Source organism: Phyllostomus discolor, chromosome 8 (assembly GCF_004126475.2).
Source record: "Phyllostomus discolor isolate MPI-MPIP mPhyDis1 chromosome 8, mPhyDis1.pri.v3, whole genome shotgun sequence".
Classification (NCBI taxonomy): Eukaryota; Metazoa; Chordata; class Mammalia; order Chiroptera; family Phyllostomidae; genus Phyllostomus; species Phyllostomus discolor.
The window spans coordinates 61,475,879-61,497,505 of record NC_040910.2 but is presented as its reverse complement, the minus strand read 5'-3'; the positions used below and the strand labels follow the sequence as shown (position 1 = coordinate 61,497,505).

The 21,627-nt window shown below is 47.0% G+C and overlaps 2 protein-coding genes across 2 annotated transcripts in view; one reads left to right on the top strand and one right to left on the bottom strand.

The window, feature by feature from the left end:
- Positions 1-369: 369 nt before the first annotated feature.
- On the bottom strand, positions 370-13,649 carry SMCR8 (SMCR8-C9orf72 complex subunit). Its single transcript, XM_028534217.2, is given in 3 exon segments — positions 370-5,339; positions 10,717-10,851; positions 10,853-13,649. Coding segments are annotated over 3 exon segments (2,805 nt in total). The 5' UTR covers positions 13,069-13,649; the 3' UTR covers positions 370-4,885.
- Positions 13,650-13,844: 195 nt separating this feature from the next.
- TOP3A (DNA topoisomerase III alpha) overlaps positions 13,845-21,627 on the top strand; it is a 33,543-nt gene continuing 25,760 nt past the window's right edge. Inside the window, exons 1-3 of the mRNA XM_028534290.2 lie at positions 13,845-14,237; positions 18,448-18,507; positions 19,394-19,467. Coding sequence (XP_028390091.1) covers positions 14,058-14,237; positions 18,448-18,507; positions 19,394-19,467 — 314 coding nt within the window. The 5' untranslated portion in view covers positions 13,845-14,057. The remainder of the gene's footprint in view (positions 14,238-18,447; positions 18,508-19,393; positions 19,468-21,627) is intronic.

Sequence of the window (21,627 nt, the reverse complement as noted above, 5' to 3'; positions counted from 1 at the left end):
GGTTTCCTCCAACTCAATGAAGCAAATAAGAAACATAAGTTCATAGCTTGTAAAAGCTACCCATATTTTGTTACCTGGTGGGATGCCAGAGAACTGAATTATGACCTTACAACTGAAGAGGGAAATTCTCCTTAAGCTTCTGCTATGTGCTTTCAATCAGAATTCTAAGTTAGGCAAGTCTATATAAGGTGCCACCCACTATGTGGATTTCTCTATTAGCAACTCAGTATGCTGCAGAAATGGTCTTCACCATCCCCCCAGGGCAGGCTGGAGGGCCTGGGGCACCTGATCCTCTCTCGCTGTCAGAGTCAGCCACAAGCTCCCCTGCCTTGTTGAGAGAACTCCCTTCTGTAATCAGGAAGCCAAATGTCACCTTCCCAAAGAAATTTTATTTTTCATAAAGCTGAAGTGCAAAACATAAATGACCATTTTTAATAAGCACAGATTTTTAACCACAGAATGTCTACAAGAATTATAGCTTTAAAAAATACAACCAATTTTTATATTTCAAAAATAACTCAAATAAATTAATTTCTTAAAAAGTACACTTCTCATACAATTTGTTTGGCATTTACTCTGGTGCAGCCATACCTACAAGCTGCTGTCACACACGCCTGTTATACTCTCACCCTCGTCACTGTGACAACCGCAGCTCATGTGGTGAGCTCAGGTTCATATTCACAAATATGGACAAACATGCAGTAATAAAATACTTTTCAAAAAAATAACAAGATTTCCTTACAGACTATGCTTTTCACTGCAACCTTAAAGGTGGCATTTCTCTCCAGCCCGACTTGTGTAGCCAGCCAGCATTGGGCAGTCAGTGGGTGGAGCCCTGTGGTCCGCCTGGAAGGCACCTGTGGCCTAGGGTCCTCTATATTGGCACTTACCCCAACCCAGTGGGGACAGCTGCTAGTCTCTCTGGGTGTGGGTGACGACACACCAGTGCCCACATCTATGCCTCAATCTGGGAGCTGTTATGCTGTTAAAAAAAATCCTTTCAAGGGTTTGACTCCCCAGATGAAGACAAAAGGGCATTCTAAGACCCTGTGTAGCCTCCATGTTGGAGCTGAACACTCATTCCCAAGGAGCCAGGGTCCCATGCCAGCAGCCTAGTTCACTGCAAAGTGCTCATTCCATCCCTCCTGCTTCCTCCTTTCCATGTGCATAACTAAACCTCAGGAGATAAGGCCACATTAGGTCAGTGCCCAACAGAGAAAGGGCTCCAGAAAACTTGGTGGGCTCCAACCTTACCAGTCGAGACAGTTTCTGCTTCTAGCCAGTAACAACTTGATGCTTTTTCCTTTTTGCAGTCCGTTACCACCATTATCACTTATAAGATTCCAGTTTTTTCACTAACACAGTATTAGAGAAAAGCTAGGCAGCTGGGTGGTTTGATCGAAAGCATGAACTAAAATCACTTTCTTAGGTGCTCTCCAGGGAAATGGGAGGTAACATCTGATTGCTGGCCTGGCAGGGGGAGGGGCGTCAGTGCCTATAAAGGCCATCCACACCTACCATGGGCCCCCCACCAGTTGAGTGCTACCACCTGTGCAAAGACAACACGTCACCAGCAAAAGGCCCAGGGAGGCAGGGCATGTTATCTGGCAGAAGTGAGTGGTCAGTGAACATGCAAGATCCTCCACTGCTCTTGGCCAACAGATGCATCACGGAAACAAACAGGCCTGGCATTTAGGGTAGAATCTATGGGCCTTTCTCAGATTTGAAATGTTATTTATTTGGGGTTGGAATCTATTATACTTTGTACTAATCTGAAATAAAAGTTAAAAGCTGGTTGGAAATGACAGGTGAGCTATCATGGCCCATTTCCAGATTCTGGTACAGCATGTGTTAACTTCAGCTATCACAGTCAATTATGGAAAAGCTACAATTTCTAAAGTCTGAAGACTCCACTAAAGGAGCAAGGTTGCTGGAGAGACAGGTGTGAGGCAGCCACTCAGGCTGGGCATCTCAGCACCACAGATATTGTGAGAGCCTTCAGCTGCTCTCTGAAGTGGAGCCCTGGAATCACTACTGCAGAACTGCCAGCCTTGTTGGCTTCTGTCAACATGGATTGGTTCAAAAAAAGAAGGTAGGCCAGTAATTGGAAGTAAAGAAACCTCAAAGTTTCGGTGCCTGGGCCATCATAGGACTGAAGAAATAAGGGGCACTGATATCCTTTACTTTCTGGGAAGTGTTTTTTAATGTTTTATTAACACTTACTAATCTATTACTAGAGGAAAACTTCAAATGAAAATTCTTGAAGAGTAGCCCCATTACATAGGGCTCCCCACCATCAAAATTTACAGATGCACCTGAGACTTCTAGTAGGTCCTAGTTCTCCACAGTGGGGGGAGTAGGGGTTAAGAAGGGTCAGCTTCACAGGCTCAGCTGCCTCAGCCAAAACTGGCTCAGTCCAGGTGCCACTTTGAGAAGAAACATACTTGGCATCAGGCAATCCTTTGAAACTGCCACGCTGAAAAGTTAGATTTTAATCAAAATTTAATCCTGGAATTCACCCAGTAGTCAGTGAAGCCAAACTGCCTTCTTCATGAAGAAACAACTCTGAAGGAAAATGGCTGCAGGTGTGCTTTGTGTGAAAGGTGAGCAATCAAGTATCTGTATGTTCAAAAAAAGAAAAACAACTCCAGCGAGATGCTTTCAGTTTGCTTTCTCTGTGGCTGGCCCTGCAGACAATCTGTTCTCTTTACACCAGACTGGTCTTGCCTTAAGAGTCCTCAGGCCCCTGGAGTACAGCTTCTGAGCAAACAGTATCCAAAGCAGACATCTGCGGCAGTGTGTAGCCTTCACTTCTAGAAGGCCGGGTCTGGCTGACCTGCCAGTATGTTTCCCCAGTGAAAAGTGTTAACTGCAGAGTCCACATCAGTGTGAAACACAGGAACAGCAAGGGTGGTGCCAATGACCACTTTTCATCTTGTCATTGGGGCTCCACAGAACTTTCTTCCCTTGGACATAAAATGTCACAAATCATGTCCCTGGAGGCCTAAGTAGGCAGCAATTAGCCACACAGTTAGAAAATAAAGTAGCATCTTGGAACATGAGGGAGGGGCTCATGGAGAGAAACAGGCTTCCCACACAGCCTTCTCCACAGGTCACTGCACTTCACATCTCAAAGCTGCCAAGACATTCTAGGAGAGTTGTCTGTGTGAGAATGTGCAATGGACAGAGGTACAAGGGAAACCAATGAGATGTGAGCAGCACCATTTGCCATAGAAGGTTCTCAGTCATAGCCTCAGAGGCAAAAAACACATGTCCACAAAGAAAGCCACACAAGGCCTACCACCTTCCTGGAGGAAATCCCTGCCATGACAGGATTGGGACCCTGACCAGCACTTGATGGGTGGGAGCCAACAGGTCCTATCATTCTGCAGAGAACGGACCAAAGGAGTGATGTGAGGTAAACCCTCCTTAGTCACCAGGGGTCTCTGACTTTAATGGTGTTCTACAAAGCTGACAGGTAGACTAGGTCTCAACAGCGGGGCCCCAGCCACACAGAGCACGACCCTAGTAGATATGCACATGTGTGCTCAGGAGCACCACCTGTCGCTGGCTCAAGTCTGTTTTATCACAACTTTCTGGGGACAAATTAAAAAGCAGTAATATCAAGAGTTCTCCCTACTTAGGGGAAAACTGCTTTAAAAAAGGCATAAAATTTTCTGGGTTGCAATAAACACTCCAATCTACATATCAGTGGCCATTGTGTAAGAAGCTCAGGGAGGTCATGGTGGAGAGACGTGGGAGCATCTCCTGAGAAGGTGCGGAGAGTCTCATGATGATGGAAGTGAGCTGCAGTGAAGTGAGCATACGTGGGGGGACTCTGTGGGGACAGGTGAGCTGCCGTGAGGTGCCTGTACTCCAGGCCTGTGCGACCTCCTCAAGCAGATCCATGAAGACAGCCACACAAGAAAGCTTTCCTCATTCCTGGAGGAAATCCCCGCCATGAGTTATTACCACCCGGACTGCCCACCCATGCCAACCAGCTGAACACAAGTCTGCTGTCACTGTGCCCGTGAGACCCGCAAGAGGTAGTGAAGTGGTTGCAAAGATTTGCTTTGGGTGAGTGGACAGCACTAACTCACTCTGGCCAAAAGAAGTGGACCTGCTGGTTCTTCATCACTTGCACAGTGGTACACGTGGCACCTTGGCCCTGCCTGTCTCCTGGGCTCTCTGCATCCAAAAGCAGTGCTCACTGACAACTAGTAACTATGATGATCTCTCCTGCTCAGCTGCAGGAACAGTTTCCAAGGTGAGGGAGTGAGGGTCGGGACAGGGTGCTGCTCACCCCTGCTGCAGCACTGGGGCCTGGAGGGTGTATACTTCCCACTGCACAGCTGGGGCAGAGCTCTCTCCCTTCTCCTCATTCATCCTGGGCCTCTCCTGGCCTGATGGGCTCCAGGACACCAGTCAGCTTCAGTCTGAATGAGGCAATGGATGTTCCGTTATCCTCTTTTCCACCAAATCATTCCAGTGAAACAGGCTGCTTCACTTGATTTTGCTAGCCAAGTGTTAAGCAGAGATGAATGTGGCCACCATTTTCCTCCCACCAGGGCTTCATCTTCCTTCCTTTCATCCCACCCCACTGAGGCTTTCCTCTGCCCTGCCTACCAGTCCTCAGTCCCAGGGTCACTCCTTAACAAGGAGATAAGAGCTGTTACTATCCTTCCAGACACCTTCAGAGAAAGCCAAGCTCTCCCTCTTTCCAAGTCCAACTGGCAGGTTCCCTGGAGCCTCCTGGGAACCACAGCTGCCACCTTGGTTTCCTTCCCACCTATGACACCATAAATCTAAAAAGCTTGGTCATGCCAACCTTTCCCTTCCCTGTGCCCTGAGTCACAGGTCTTGGTCACAGTGGCTGGGACTGACCTCAGATTTTGTGCAAAAAACTGGGGACATAGTCAAACCTAAGCACGGGATGGCTGATGCCAGGAGACTCCTGCATATAGTACAGTTTCAGCAGCTCAGCCAGGTACTTGACCACCTTGACATCTTCATTCACTAGACCCAGATTCAGCTTCAAAAAGCTTGCCTGCCGGCTGGCAACCAACTCCTCTATCTCCTTGTTGTGGGCAGGCAGGTGCAGGTGATGGCAGAAGGTGTAGAGGAAGGCCTTGGAGCAGAGCTGGGTGAGCATGCTCTGGACATGCAGGTAGTAGGTGCTGCCCCTCTTGATTTGAGTGCGGTGGTCTGCCAGCCGGGGCACAAGGGTGCCTCTGTAAAGGGGGCAGCGCAGGGTTTTGTTGTCCAGGTCCAGAATGCTCGTGTAGCGGCTGTAGCGGCTCAGAACATGGAGGGTGCTGGCACTGGCCGGGGATGCCACTCTGAAACACACAGGCCAAGGTCAGGAGGAAGGACAAGGGCCAGGAAGATGAAGGCAAATGCTTGGGTGTGGGGCTTCCTGTCTCTAGGCCAGCTCCCACCCAGCCAACACTCTGGCTCTTTCTGGAAGGTAAATGTGATCATCATGATCTTCAAAGGGTCCTTACCACCCTCATGACCAAGTTCAAGTGCCTTGGCATGGCCCACAAAGCCCTATACAACCTGCTTCCTGCTGACCTGAGACTTCATCTGTTACTTCCCCAATGACTCTCCCTTATAACCATGCCAAACTTTCAGTGGGGCCTCAAAATCATGGGCCTATTTGCTCTGCCTTCCCTCCCTTTTGCACATGACTTATGCCCACTTAAACTTTCTCCAGCCTTCCCTCATCACCTCTTCTGCTTTCCTGCTATGACTTGGTCAAGCTCCTTAACCTTTCTGAGACTTCTCTGTAAGACAGAGATAATAGTTCCTACCTAATGGGGTCACTGTAGAGACACAACGAATTGTGCATAGGAGAAATGTGTGGCCCTCAGCATCACCAGGGTGGTGACAGCTGTCTGTCTTCTTGTCTCACCTACTGGACAAGAGTTTCTGCAGACCCAGTACTGTCCCTGATTTGCCCTCCTGTCCTCACTGTCCTGTACACCAGGGGTAGGCAGTCAGGGTCTGCCCTGTGAGGAAAGGTCAGAGTGGTCAATCTTAGTTAGCAGCTCCTTGAATCTCTTCCCTACATCAGTATTCCCAGAGGAACTGGGATTACCCTGCAGAACCAGAAACTTCAGACTGACATACTCTATTTGGGGCTTGTGTTAGACCTGAAATGGTATGTGCAACGGACTGACAGTCACTTGGGACCAGAGTAATCTCATATTTTTTCCTTCTTGAATGTTGTTATCTTGTACAATTAACACATCTACTGGACATCTACTATGTTCCCAGTAGTGACCCAAGGGCTTAGCAGGCAATAAATGAGCCTGGTTTGGTTGGGAAGAAAAGCTGGGTACACTGAGTGAATGGAGATGTGGTCTACCTCTTCACAGGAGAGGGTTAGGGTGGGAAGGTCCTGGAGGAGTGGCCTTAGAACTGGGGAAGGCAACTGAACTACAGTGTGAGCAAGGTCAAAGAGATGGCAAAGCAGACAGCCAAATGAGCCATGCATTCTGAGAACCATAAAGAGAGCAATGGGCTGTGGCCCGCATCCCACAGGCGATGGGCAATCAGGCTTGTAGGCAGCTCACTGGCTTCTCAGGAAGGCAGGCCTTTTCCCACATATCCCCAGTATACTCAGTCCACTCCTGATATAATGGCCCAACGGGGCCAGGCCATGAGCCAAACTCCTCCTCAGGCTTGGCACATCCAGCCCACCAAGGCTCTGCCACAGCTACACAGCCATGCCTCACCTCATCTTCCTGCTTCTCCATCCCAGTCACCTGTCCTGATGGAACATCCTGGCCTCAGGCCCAGCCTCTGCTGGGAAAGCTCCAACACCCCACCCACTCCCACCTATGGCAGCACCATTTCTTTGAGAAGATGCTGCTCCTTCTAACATTTCTATTTCCCTCAAAGCTCCTCATCAGGAGGCCAGACCACAAGGGAAGAAGCGAGTCCCAGGCCTGTCCCTAAGTTATACAACACAGGTGTCTGAGAGCCTCACACTTCAATTCTCACACCTGTTTAGATTCATCACAGTCTGTCCCAAAGCCAGGAAGGCAAACTCTGTATAGAGGAGGACACTGAGGCCCAAAGAGTGGCCATCGCTTGTCCAAGGTCACCCAGCTTGAAAGTGGCTGAACCAGGACTCAACCCAGGGCCTCTGACCCACCCTAACACTGTTTCTCACCAGAACTGTGCTGTTTTTCAAACAGCGCAGGGCTTGTTATTGCTGTTTAGTACGCAATAATCCCTGGTTTGGGCTTAAAATAATGGGGAGACTGATCTATCTCTTGTACTCATTCTGTGCACAGTGAGGCCCTACTTCAATAGGAAAAAAAAAATCAAACCACCAGTAAGACTGGCAGTTCTAGGGTGGGAGTACTAAAGAGTTCATTGTCTGAGCTGGTTTTAGCTGGAGACAAAGCACCTGGGTGGGAAGAGAATCTCCTAAACCACAAAATTCTGATTCCAGATTAACTCGGCACACCGGACCAACCCACTTACTAAGCACCCTATAGATAGGAAGCTCATGACCACACAAAGACAACTCTTATAACCATACTCTCCATGCTGATCCTCAGATGGGCCTCGGTCTGCCTCTGTCTCAATTCTGGGTCTGCCTGTGGGGTGACTCATCATCCATCCACAACTCCAGCACTTTTGAGGGCTGCCAGGCACAGCATGAGGGCTGCACACACAGCCTAACTGTGCCTGCCTCCAGCTCCACATGGGGACTACTGTAAGCTCCAGTCACAGACAGGGTTCAACAAGTTTTGCTGAGTAAATGAAGAGATAACTGATCCAAATTCACATAGCTAGTAGGGTTAACATGAGGACCTGAACTCAGCACACCCACTGCCTCCCTCTAACAGCCATGGACCACAACTCCATGGATTTTCATCTCATGGTACTTTCACATCCTGTCTACTGTTCAATTCACAGAATTTTTTCAAGTGGTTCATAGCAAATCCAGTCCTCACTCCACTTCTAGCCCCTCAGCTGACCCTCTAGTGACAGGTCCCCTAGGGAACAAGGCCTCCAACCCCCATCTACTATTCCAAAATGCCCTGCAGGCAGATGCTCCCAATTCCCAGCACATGGGCACACTCGGGAGGTTCAAGCAGGAAAGCTTCACAGGAGAAATGATCACTTCTCCACTTGGGATTCTTGGAAAGATCTCAACTGTCACTCTGACAGGACTCTCACTTTTGCAGAGGGCTGCTTCAAGGCTCTGAAGTCTGGTGGTACAGGCCACACTCAGCTCTTGCTGCCCTGGCCTGCCTTCCTCAGTCTGTCTGGGCCCTGGTAGGATATAGAGCAAGGCTCATACTGCTCAGGCACAGATCAGATGTGATGGGGCTTCTAACCTCTGCAGTCACAAGGCAAGCCTTGTCAGCAACCTCTGCAGATGGAAACAGCCTCAGGGAGGTCAGGCTGACAGCGGTGACAGAGATGGGGCTGAAGAGAGGGTTGACTGAGAAGGCTGTGCTCGCTCTGTGCTGGGATGTACCACAGCTGCTGGTTCACCTTATAATTCTGGCAGTGGGCCCAACAGCTGGCATATAGCCCTCAGTAAGTACTTGGCAAATGATCATTAAGTGACCCAACCCTCTTATTTTCTCTGAAGGAAACAAAGCCTTGAGTGAAGGAGTGACTTGTCCAGGTGCCCACTTTGGATGAACAGTGGTAGGGAAGGGGCGTCACAGGACTCAGACCACCTCATAAATCCTTCTCCATTCCAGGGTGCCAAATATACCGCCAGCTACCCCCTCCTGCACCCACAGAGACATCATTAATTGAGACAGCAAGATTTCCAATGCAGCCCAACCTAGGCCTCAGAATATTTCTCAACAGAGCACTTCAGTCAGGTATCCAGCAGAGTGGAGCTGATGTAAGAAATGAACCTCTGTGGCCATTCTGGCACATTCTAAGGAGGAAATTTATGGAAAGCCTCTGGAAAGGGCAAGACTGTGCGAGCCTGGTCCTCAATAAGCCAGCTGATATCAATAGATTGATGTATGTTTTAGATTTTCCACTTTTGAAGTAAAAAAGTCAAAGTTCAAGGATTGGGATGAGGGGATTGAGTCGGAGATTAGAAGATGCATGTGTGTGCGTGTGTGCTCGCATGATGCCCACCCATCATTCTACCAAGAACAAGCAAAACACAATCCCTGAAAAGCCCTTCCCTTCCTGTGAGAGAATGGTTAATCCCAAGAGCACAGAGGTGCCATCAGCTGAGGGTCGGGACTATGGGAGGAAAGACAAAAGCTGCAATGGCAATCAGTGCAGTCAGCTAACCTACTAAGCCTCAGATTCTGCATCTTTAAGCAAGGACTTAATGGTTTCCCAGGGTGCCCAAGGAATGAGTTTGTCCAGGTGTCTCAGGTACATCATGCCACGCTCCCCATGTTATCACTCTTCCCCCACAAGGGCAACCCCACCCTCCAGGCCATTCAAGCCAAAGACCCAAAGCCTTCTCCCTTCCTCCTTTCTACCTGTCACTAAATTACTCTCTTTCCTTAGAGCACACAAAGCACCTGCTGTTAGAACACTCATTTTCCTGTATGGTAAGCCTCTGGTCACCTGTCTGCCCCTTCCCCTAAACTACAAATTCCTCCAGAGCAGTGGCTTTGCTCAAGTACCTCCAGAAGGTACCCCAGCACCCACCAGCATACCCTGTAGATTCTCAACAAATGAATCAAATCATGATATGGAAGTGATACTTGTTTGAATCCCACCACAACCCTAATGCAGCAAGGGGTAGTAAGTCTGGGTGACTTCCATACAAAAGGTGAACTCAAGGAGACTCAGGGTGGTGACCTCACTGATACTAGGGACCCATATAAATGGGAAGTCAGAAAATTAGAATAAACAGGGGTTGACTGTAGTGTGGGAGAAATTCCTTTTGCCCTTCCTATGTGGTATGGGAAGCACAGGCTATGTCATCAGGGACCTCCATGATCACCTAGCTCAAAACCTTTGCTTTGCAGATGTGCAAAGTGGGGTGCAGAGAAGGGACTGAGGAAACTGAACATAGTGCATACACTGAAGGAGAGTCCCTTGACCCAGACAACTTGTCAAGCAGTTTTGGAAAAATATAAAGAATCTATTACAGCACAAGTAAGGACCACAGGGAAATGACACAGAAAGCATTCAAAGAGAGGGAGAAGGAGCTGGCTTTTGCCTTTCCTTATAAGACAGCCTTCAAAGGCAAACAGGACAGTGGAGGCCTGTGGATGTCCCTCTCATCAGTGATGGCTGCCCTCTTCTATTACCACAGCCCTTTCTCAGAAGTAGATCTCATCAGTCGTCTACACCATAGTGTGAATTTGAGAACTAGCAAGAACCTGAGATCTACAAGTCCAGTCTTTTCCCAAACCTTGCTGTACACCTTACCCCAGACCAGCTGAATAAGAATCTTGGTAGTGGGGCCCAGGGATCATAATTTTTAAAATTCTCCCATAATTCTGGCACAGCGGGGTACAGACCAGAATCAGCAACCACTTGGGAGCTACAATCCCCTCATGTGACTGACAGATAAGGAAACACAGGGCCAGAGAATTGGTAAGAGTAACAGTGAGTTGGTGCTGGGCCCGGTCTGGAAGCCAAGCCTCCTGATTTTGGGTCTACCACCCAAACTTTTAACTTCACCCAGAGGGATGTACATCTGAAGCCTCATCTCTAAATGAACAAGGCCCTTCCCCACTACCTGTAACCAATTACCTCTGCAGGCCAATTAGCTTCCACTTCTGAAAATCCGTAATGTGCAAAGGGGAGGAGACCCAGTGCTTCACAGGTTTGGCATAGCGGCTGTAGTTGGGCACGAAGATGGACAATGCTGTCACAAGCTTCTGACTATGGCCTCGTCCTCCCCAGGACCACAAGCGTCCTCCCACTGAGTAGGGAGTAGATGGCTGGGTGGGCAAAGGGGTACTGGCGGATGAATTTTAAGGCATTCTGGCCAGCCCTCTTTTTATGCCTCTCAGAAGAGGGGCCAGTGAGATGAGTAGAGGGAGTCCTGTCCAAGCTGGTGGAGGCTACACTGCTCACATAGCTGGTGGTGTCTGAACAGTTGTCCAGGCTGGTCTTACTGATGTCCCGGCTAGCCAGCAGGTGGCTTGGGTCCAGCTCATAAGCAGGGAAGCCTTCAGAACTGTTGTCTCGGGAAGAAGGGCTGGCATTTTCCACTGCAAAGTCCACATGGAACCCCTGGTCCTTCTGCCTGTAGCGCTGTGGGGGGATGCTCACTACTCCATCCTCGTCAGAGAGTATGTGGGCTGGAGTAGAGAGTGGCACCAGCAGACTATCACTCTCCTTCCCAATGCAGCAGGAGTCTGCTTGTGATGAGGTGTTTTCTAAGCTGCCCTCCTCTGGCTCACCCAGCTCGGCTGGGCTGTTTGCCCGGAAGTGGATGGCTCCCTCACTATCATCTGCATATGATTCTTCTTCATTAATAGCACTTGGGTAGCTGGCCTTAAACTCATCAGGGATGAGGGCCTCAGAGGGGCAGGTGCTGAGGACTTCAATGCTGTCCTCACTGATGGTTCTGTGGCTGACTGCTTTGCTCCGGATCACCTGTGGGCTCAGTGGCACCATGAGGTTAGCCTGGCTGTCAGACTTAAACAGCACAGAGGTAGACTTTTCTGTGCCTAGAACCTCAATGCTTTCACCACTGCTGATACTGCCTTTCATATCCATATCCAGGTAGTCCAAGTTTTCCTGGGGGTCAAAACTGTTCAACTGTGTCGTCTCCACTTCCTTGTAGTCCTCATCTCCAAGTTCCTGCTCCATCTTGATCAGCACAGACTCCACACTAGACTTGTAAGAGCCAACACTAATTAACACTTGAGGAACTGGGCATTCTTGTAGAGTTCTGGAAGGCGGCCTGTCTTGAGTGGGCTTAGAGGGTATGCTTTCTTGTGTGTCTACCACCCTGTCATAGACATCCACAAAGTCTTCAAAGAGGAAGTTCGTTATGCTCTGTTGCTTTAGTAGTGTTCTGTCAATCTGGCTAGTCAGGAGATAACACAGGTCTCCTCTGAAGATGTGCTCAATGTGGCTGAGCTGTGCCAGAGTCTTGGTGAAATATTCAGTGTCACAGAGCTCTTCCAAGGTCTTCAATTTCTTGTCAAAGCACTTGGTGGACTTTGCTTTGATGAGTTTTGGGGTATAAGCAGGTCTGCAGGTGTAAAGGTCTGTGTCAGCACACTCATCAGGGTTAGATGTAGTGGCTGCCTGGTCAGGCTGATCCTGAGTATGCTCCATCTCCCCAGAACACACATCAGACCCCTTCAACTTCCGGTGAGGGTATGATCGGATCTGCTTCAGCAGATCTTGATGTTCGATGATAGACTTCTCTACACTAGCCAATTCATTGGCTTTCTCGATTGCTTGAGATGAGTAAAAGCCTTTGTCATTGGCTTTCTTTTGGATCTCCGTTTCAGTGTGCAGCACGGTCCTGGTGTAATCCAAGTCTTTCAGTTTTTTTTCAAGTTCCACAGCGAAGGCCTTCCTGTTGCCTGTCTTCAAGTACTCGGAAGCTTTGGAAAATTCAGCTGAAAGCTCCTGGAACTGCTGCATGATTTTGTGCTGGTCTGCTGAGATATAAGCCATGCAAAAGGGCCTCACAAAGCCACGGGCCTCCAGATCGTATAGGGTAAGGTGGTGCACATAAGCAAAGGCTCCCTCTTTGGAGTCTCCCAGTACCACTTTGGAATCCTCCACAAAGTTCAGCTTAGGATAGGCAGAACCAGGGGGATGGCCCACGAAGGAAGCCTGGTAATCCACAGACATGATCCGCAAAGAAAAGTAATTGAGATCAAAAGTACCGAAAACTTTGGTGTCATTGGGGATGGTCAGCAAGGGTTGGGGTCCCACCTGCTCTGAGAACTCGGAAATAAGGATGAAGTCACGAGAGAACTTGGCTCCGGACAGTTTAGACCATGGGTTAGCTCCTTGGCTTGCGAAGGGGAAGAGCGGCACTGAGTACTCTTCAGGCAGAGCCGGCTCATTGTAAGGCTCCTCCTCGTACTCATCCTTTTTGGTGAAGGCCACCACGTCAGGGGCGCTGATCATTATTTCCAGATATACGGAGAGAACATTGAGAGGAAGTGAAAAAAGAAGGCCGGGGTAATCAACACAGGGAAGCCACGACTCTGGAGGAGGAAGCGAAGTCCTATGCCTTCTTTGCGCCTTCAAGGGTACTTGGCTGCTTCTCACACTTCCGCAAACGCAAACTCCCACGGCCCCTCAGAGGTGTGTCTCCCCCAGGGCTCTCCAGGCCTCATGAACTCCGCAAGTCCAGATGACCGGGGAGGCCGGCCGCCCTTCTCCTCCTCCTCCTCCCCTGGCGAGGGCAGCCGGCGCAGGGCACCTACAGCGAGGTCACCGGGACGTCTGCAAACCCACCAGTGACAACAACAGTCTCGGCCCTGATGTGGTGCCTAACATGTGGCTGCAAGCCGCCGCAGAGGCCAACCGAGCGTTGCTGTCCCCACAACCCGAGGCAAAATCTGTCCCAGCTGCTTGGACGCCACAACCAAAAGCCAGCTACATCGGCGCCGCCATCTTGGTATCACATGACTCGCGGTATCCGCACCTTGTGACCCGGAAACGTCCACGTAGACTTCCGAGCGAAAGAGAAAAAGACTGTGGCGAGGCGCGTGATGCGGGCGGGACTGTGGAGCGGCCTCCTCCTAGAACCAATAGGTGAAACTAACTACTGTTTGGAAAGAGAGGAAACGTAGGGGCGCGGGAACGTGCTGGGACACGGGGTCCAGGAGCGCGGGGCAGCATGGGAGTTGTAGTTCTCTGCCCTGTGGACTCGCGCCTGGCGGAAGTGGCGGGAGAAGACGGGCGGAAGCGGAGCTTGTCGGTGCGGTGTTTGGCGCGCAGGCGGCGGTGGTGAGGTAGAGGCTAGTGGCTGCAACTCTGAAGCCTGGTGGGCTGATGGGAGGAGACCGAAACGGTGTCCGCGGCAGCAGCGGCTCCTGGAGTCTCTAATTCCTTATAGTGGGTCGGGGTGGCGCTCACCTCGACTTCCCCAGCATGCGTGAATACCCGGGATGATCTTCCCCGTCGTCCGCTGCGTACTCCGCAGTGTGCGTGGGATTAGAGGACGAAACTTGTCCGCCTCCGCCATGGAGGTGGACTTCCGAGGCGTGCGGAAAGTCCTCTGTGTGGCGGAGAAAAACGACGCGGCCAAGGGGATCGCTGACCTGCTGTCCAACGGTCGCATGAGGCGGGTAAGGATACGCATTTCCTAGCAGCTGTACTTGGTGAGGCCCACGGAGTGGGACATCGTGGTGGGCACCGGGAATAGGGATGAAGGCGACTTCTCTCATCTGTGGGTCTTCGCTGTGTCCCCGAGATCATTGCAGTGGCCACCTGTCTTTTCTTAGGACTGACTGATAGGCATTTTTAAATATAGTGAAGAGGTTTCACTCATTTGCTTGAAAACCTTGGGTCCTCCCGCGGTTCCCTCATTCTTGCCTAGGGATTCCAAAACCCGATGAAGTTGGGAATCACTGACCTTTAATTTGGCATTCAAGCCCTTCCTGATCATTCCCAGGGAACCCAATTTTCTGCCATGCTCCCTGCAGTTCTGCAGACCTAGTGATTCTATAGCTTTTAAGGGCCTACTGACTCGGCAACACTGTGTGCGGTTTGGAGGGTAGAAGCAGATCTCAGAACTTTTCCTACTGCCAGCAATGGTCCTTGACTACCAATTCAACACAGGAATCCCTGACTTGGGGTGCAGTGAAGAAGGAAACTTGATTCAGTACAAAACAGCCTTGGGTCTTTGAGCTTTAGCTGGAGAAACATTCTTAGGTGGACAGGGAAACTGCTCAGAAGGGAAACTGATTTATATAGATGTAAGTCCCCACTCCTGATCTCTAATTAGTCCTTTATGCAAATGAGGACTCCAAATCCTTGCAGTTTGGTCCGAAAGACACTATAGTGATTGGTCAGAATGGAGCCTCTCTGGTTGGTGGAGGAAATACAGTTACACAACTCAGATTGGTTGGGGAAAACCTCAGTCCTAGCGGTTGAAATAAGATTCCAGGAGCTCCTTTGTAAGGGCTGTTCTGATGGCAAAAACAGTGCAGGCTAGCAGTTCAGAGCAGGCTTCTTTGTGAAGACCAGTTTGCATGAGAGGCCCTTGTGTAGAAATGGTTGTTAGGCTCTGTTTTTTTTAAAATTTGAGCCCAGTTAGCCAATAGGAGCCAATAGTGGTTATTTTCTTTCATGGGGTCCACACTATCATACAAATTCTGAGAGACAGGCAAGTAAGGGATGTATTGTAGACATGCTGGGGCACAAAGGAAGGGGAGAGTAAGAAAGGATTTCAAAAGGGAGTTAACGTGAAGGCCTTAAGAGCAGTTCAGGAAAGTCTCTCAAACAACAAAAGTGGAGCCTGAAATGGTTTTCTGGAGAACATTTCTGAGAGCATGGGGTGAAGTTCCCTGCTCCTTTTTCTTTCAAATCCCAGGGTCCTTAGACCTGTTTCTAGTGTTTGGCTAGTGGGAGTAGGAGCTAAGGTTGTATCGGTGCTGAGAGGTTTAGCTCTTTCCAATGCCAAGAGTCCTGGTGACCAGCTCCAAGGTTTGTCTACTTAGAGGACTCTGGGCCTCTTAAAAATGGCCCATCTATACCTAACAAACTTACTTCTGTATTCTTTGGGGCTTTGTTTAAATGTTTCTTCTTCAAGGAACCTTTCCTCAAATTCTCTCCCCCCAACTGGAAGAGGGACATTTTATGATGTACTGTTACGGTACCCTGTTCTGTTTGGAAGATAGCTACTAATTACAGTGAAATAATGCACTTTGCAGTTATTTATTTGATGTCTCTCATCACTCCTCCTTGGGCTCTAAGCTCCAAGGGAAAGAGGCTATGTCTGTTTTGTGCATTGCTGTATTCCTAGTACCTAACATAGTGCCTGGAATACAGGAGTCTTTCAGTCAATATTTGTTGGATGAATGTTTGAGCTGAGACTTGAAAGTCTTACCCGGCAGTGGAAACAGTATGTGTAAAGAAAAACCAGTGGCTTGAAACAGTTTGGAGTGTAAAAAAACTGAGAAGTTAGGAGTGGGAGGAGGAATCAAGGAGTTAAGCAAGAGAGGAAGCTGAAGGCAGATCGTAAGGGTATTAGAGAACCATGTAATATTTTATATACAAGTGTTAAAGTACATATAACATTTACCATTTAAACTATTTTGAAGTAGCATTTAGTATATTCAGATATACTGAATATATACAAATATATATTCATATATATTTAGTATATGTACAACCATCACTTCTATCAAGTTCCAGATTTTTTATCACACCACAAGGAAACTCCATAGCCAGTAAGTGGTCACTCCCCATTCTCTAGTTCTCTGAGTCCCTGGCAACCACTAATCTGCTTTCTGTCCCCAAGAATTTGCTTATTCTGGATATTTCGTATAAAAAGAATCATAATATGTGGCCTTTTGTGTCAGGCTTCTTTTACTTAGTGTGCTGTTTCTGAAATTCACCCATGTTGTAGCATGTATTAGTACTATGTTCATGAAAGACTGAATAATATTCCATTGTATAGATTTGAGGTTTCAGGGATCTACTGGGGTTCTTGGAATGTATTCCCTGAGGATAAGGGGGGACTACTGTACTAAAAACGCTTAGCTAGTATTTGGGATTATAGAGGGAAGTTTCTTTTCTTGGCAACCATTAGAACAATGAACTCTTAGCTATCTATCAAATACTAAAATAAATTCCCTCTTTAAATTTGCTGTTTATAAAGAACCTCATTCAGTGTTCCACACAGAAAAATTGTATTTGTGAGCCTGAGAGAGAATCTTGTCGACCCTGATTTCCCTTGGCCCTTGAACATTTCCCTATTTCCAGTTTGCCTTTCTTTTGTCTTTTGTGCAGAGTTGTGTGAAACTCACATACAAAAATAAGTTGACCCTCAAACAACACAAGTTTGAACTGTACAGTTTTATGTATGCATTTTTCCCCAGTAAATATGTGCAGTACTGTAAATATATTTTTCTTATGATTTTCTTAATACCATTTTCCCTACCTTACTCTACTGTAAGAATACAGTATATAATACATGTAACATACAACATACATGTCTACTATTTGTTATCATTAAGCCTTCAAAGTAGGTTATTAGTAGTTAAGTTTGGGGGGGTCAAAAGTGATATGCAGATTTTTTGACGGTATAGGGGTTTGCATCACAGCCCTCTTTGTGGAAGAAGGTGGGATCTATTCAGAGATGGTCGTACCAATTGATAAGTGCAGCTGAAGAAGTACTGTATAGACCGGATTCCAGTCCTGACTGGGTCTCATAGTATTAATGGATTTCAGAGCCAGAGGCACCTTGGAGGTAACTTCATTCAAGAATAAATTGAGGTAACCCTGGCCAGGTAGCTCAGTTGGAGAGCATCCTCTCAATACACCAGGTTGTGGGTTTGATCTCTGGTCAGGGTGCATACAAGAAACAATGCATGTATGCATGAATAAGTGGAACAACAAATCAATGTTTCTTTCTCTCCCTCCCTCCTTTTATTCCTCCCTCTCTCTAAAATCAGTAAATAAAATAAAAATTTAAAAATAATAATAAATTGTCCTGGCTGGTGTGGCTCAGTGGATTGAGCACCAGCCTGCAAACAACACTCGCCAGTTCAATTCCCATTCAAGGCATATGCCTGGGTTGTGGGCCATGTCCCCAGTTGGAGGTGTGCAGCAATTGTTGCCATTTCTCTCACACATGAGTGTTTCCCTCCCTTTCTTTCATCCTCCCTTCCCCTCTCTCTAAAAGTAAATAAAAACTAAAAGCTTTTTTTAAAAAAAAGAGTAAATTGAGGTTCAGAAAAGCAAATGATTCACCCACATTCACCCGTTTGTTGGAACAGTTGTATAGCCAGGAAGTGATGTGGAAAAGAAAGAGAAAATTGAGAGTTATGCCCTAATCCTTTCTTGGCCATTAATTTGTCTTGTGACCTTAGACAAGTCCATTCTCATGTATAAAAAGATGTGTATTAGCTGATCTCAAGGTTATTTTCCAGAATAAAAACTCCTGGATCAAGTAGAGGCTTAATAAGTGATTTTTTAAAGAATTTTTATTTATTGATTTTTGAGAAAGAGAGGGAAAAGGAGAGAGAAACATCTGTTTGTTTTCCAATTATTTTTGTATCCATTGGTTGATTCCTATCTACCCTGACTGGGGATCGAACCTGCAACCTTGGCGTATCTGGGTGATGCTCTTACCAACTGAGCTAACTGGCCAGGGCCTGTAACTGTTTTGAGGGACCACTTAATAAATGATGTTAGTAATTTAGCATAGTTTTTATGTATAGGAAATACTGTTAGATTTTTAATATCCCCACTTAGCAGAGTTTTGCTTGATCTTTCTTGTATTCTTGTATTTTCTTGTAGTTCTTGTATTTTCTTTGTTATGTCTTACAGAGGGAAGGACTTTCGAAATTCAACAAGATCTATGAATTTGATTATCATCTATATGGCCAGGTATACGCTACAGTATTTCCATCATACAACTAAAGCGTGCTTTTAGATCATGTGCCATTTTGGTGTACATTTGTTGGGTTTTTAATTATGACTAAAAAGAGCAGCTGTTTACTACAAATCTTCTATAAATTGTTTGTACCTCAGATTATTTAATCAAGAAGTGCTAGCCAGTCTAGCCATTAAAGAATATGTCACTGTTTTTTAAGGGTAGCTGTTATTATGAACTAAAGATCTCTGGTTATAGGTGATCATTTTAATAAAATATGGTCCTATCTCAGCTCTTTATAACAAGAAAGAAGCTGATATACAATAGTTTGAGGAAATTTAAAATGCTACAAAAAGCATCATGGTCATAGAGTTAAAATGGCGATTGTCTTTTATTACTATGGTTTTTAGCTTCAAAGAGCTATATTTATGTTTGTTTCTTCCCAATTCGTTTTTGTTTTGTTTTTTATTGGCTTAATTTTTGGGGGCAGTTTCAGGTTCACAGTGAACTTGAGGGGAAGGTACAGAGAGTTCCCACATACATTCTGCTGCCACACACACACACACACAGCCTCCCCCATTATCAGCATCCCTCATCACAGTACATTGGTTGTAATTAATGAGCCAACCATTATACATTATCGCCCGGAGTCCATGGTTTACACTGAGGTTCACTCCATGTTGTACTGTATGGGTTTGGACAAATGTATATGTAAACATATCCATCATTATTATATACAGAGTTTTTCACTGCCCTAAAAATTCCCTGTGCTCCACCTGTTCATTCCTTCCCCTTTGCCCGCAACCCCTTTTTTCTTTACTAGAAGTTTCTCCCTTTTATTTAAATGATCTGACAAAATATAGTTGCTAAAAGACTAACTCAAATTTTGTTATCATTTAGAATGTTACCATGATAATGACTTCGGTTTCTGGACATTTGCTGGCTCATGATTTCCAGATGCAGTTTCGCAAATGGTCAGTACAGCCCTGGGGGAGGTTGTTTCAGATTATTGCAGTCAGTTGTAAAAGACTACAGGAATTTTAAGGCATGTTGATTTTTTTTTTCCTTTTTTATTTTTATTTTTTTATTATTTTTTAATATATTTTATTGATTATGCTATTACAGTTGTCCCATTTCCCCCCTTCTCTCCCCTCCACCCTGTACCCCCCTCCCACCCACATTTCCCCCTTTAGTTCATGTCCATGTGTCATACTTATGAGTTCTTTAGTTTCTACATTTCCCGTACTATTCTTGCCCTCCCCCTATCTATTTTCAACCTACATTCTATGCTACTTATTCTCTATACCTTTTCCCCCTCTCTCCTCCTCCCACCCCCCTGCTGCTAACCCTCCATGTGCCCTCCATTTCTGTGGTTCTGTTCCTGTTCTAATTGTTTACTTAGTTTCTTTTGGTTTTGCTTTAGGTGTGGTTGTTGATATTTGTGAGTTTGCTGTCCTTTTACTATACATGTCTTTTCTTTATCTTCTTTTCTTAGATAAGTCCCTTTAGCATTTCATAAAGTAAGGGCTTGGTGATGATGAACTCCTTTAACTTGACCTTATCTGAGAAGCACTTTATCTGCCCTTCCATTCTAAATGAGAGCTTTGCTGGATAGAGCAATCTGGGATGTAGGTCCTTGTCTTTCATGACTTGGAATATTTCTTTCCAGCCCCTTCTTGCCTGTAAGGTCTCTTTGGAGAAATCAGCTGACAGTCTGATGGGAACTCCTTTGTAGGTGACTGTCCCCTTACCTCTTGCTGCTTCTAGGATTCTCTCCTTCGTTTTTACCTTGGCTAATGTAATTATGATGTGCCTTGGTGTGTTTCTTCTTGGGTCCAACTTCTTTGGGGCTCTCTGAGCTTCTTGGATTTCTTGGAAGACTGTTCCCTTTGCCAGATTGGGGAAGTTCTCCTTTATTATTTGTTCAAATACGTGCTCAATCTGTTGCTTTTCCCCTTCCGATTCTGGTACCCCTATAATTCAGATATTGGAACGTTTAAAGGTGTCTTGGATGCTCTTAAACTTTTCCTCAATTTTTTGAATGCTTATTTCATCATGCTTTCCTGCTTGGTTGATTCTATCTTCCTTCTGGTCCACTGTTTTGAGACTCATATTCCTTCCTTTCACTATTGGCTCTCCTCCGCGTGTCTTCCTGCGTCTGTTTTATGGTAATCTGCATTCTTTCATCTAAATTTCGTCCAAAATCCACCAGTTCCATGAGCTTTCTGATCACCAGTGTTTTGAACTGCGCATCTGACAGATTGGCTAATTCTTGGTCGCTCAAAAGGATGAGTCCTGGGGGACTGATCTGCTCTGTTGAAAACTTATTTTTTTTTTCCCCTGTCTCTCCTTTTTTTTTTTTTCGGTCTGGTTGCTCCTGTTACGGCACCGGGGCTGGGCACCCCAGTCGCTAGATTGTGACGTTATATGTGGGGGCGGGGTGGGGGCGGGGCGGGAGAAAACAATGGCGGTAGTTCCGTTCCCCTGGACTCAGACCCTTGTCTGGGCTTCTGGGCCGCGAGTTCTGCCCTGGTCCACAATCGCTACCCCTCTGGGTCTGCCAGCCGCAGCTTGCGTACTCAGGGATCACCGCTGCCTTCTTGCACCCCCGGATGGCTTTTGCGCCGATTTCGCGCCAAACCTTCCCCCGACCTCCGCAAGCCGCCGACTGGAGCCAGCCCCACGCCCACCGGCTCGTCTTCTCCTACCAGTCTGGATGAACGCGTCTACTTCAACTTCTTGGCTGCCCGACTTCCAATCAGATAAATCTTCTGCCGGATCTGGGTGTTATTCTGATAGTAAATTATTGTTGTAAATTATTGGTTTTCTAATCTTGGTTGTACGAGGAGGTACGGTGCATCCACCTATTCCTCCATCTTGCCGGAAGTCCAGGCATGTTGATTTTACTGGGTAACCTATAATAATACTTTGATGACTCTCCACGTCAGTTCTGGCTGCTATAATGAGATCCCACAGACTGGTTAATAAACTGCAAATGTACTTCTCCCAGTTATGGAGGCTGGGAGTAGGACATCAGGGGGCCAGCACGGTTGGATGAGGACCTTCTGGTTGCAGACTGCTGGCCTCTTCCTGTGTCCTTCCCTGGTGGAAGGTCTAGGGAGCTCTGTGGGGCC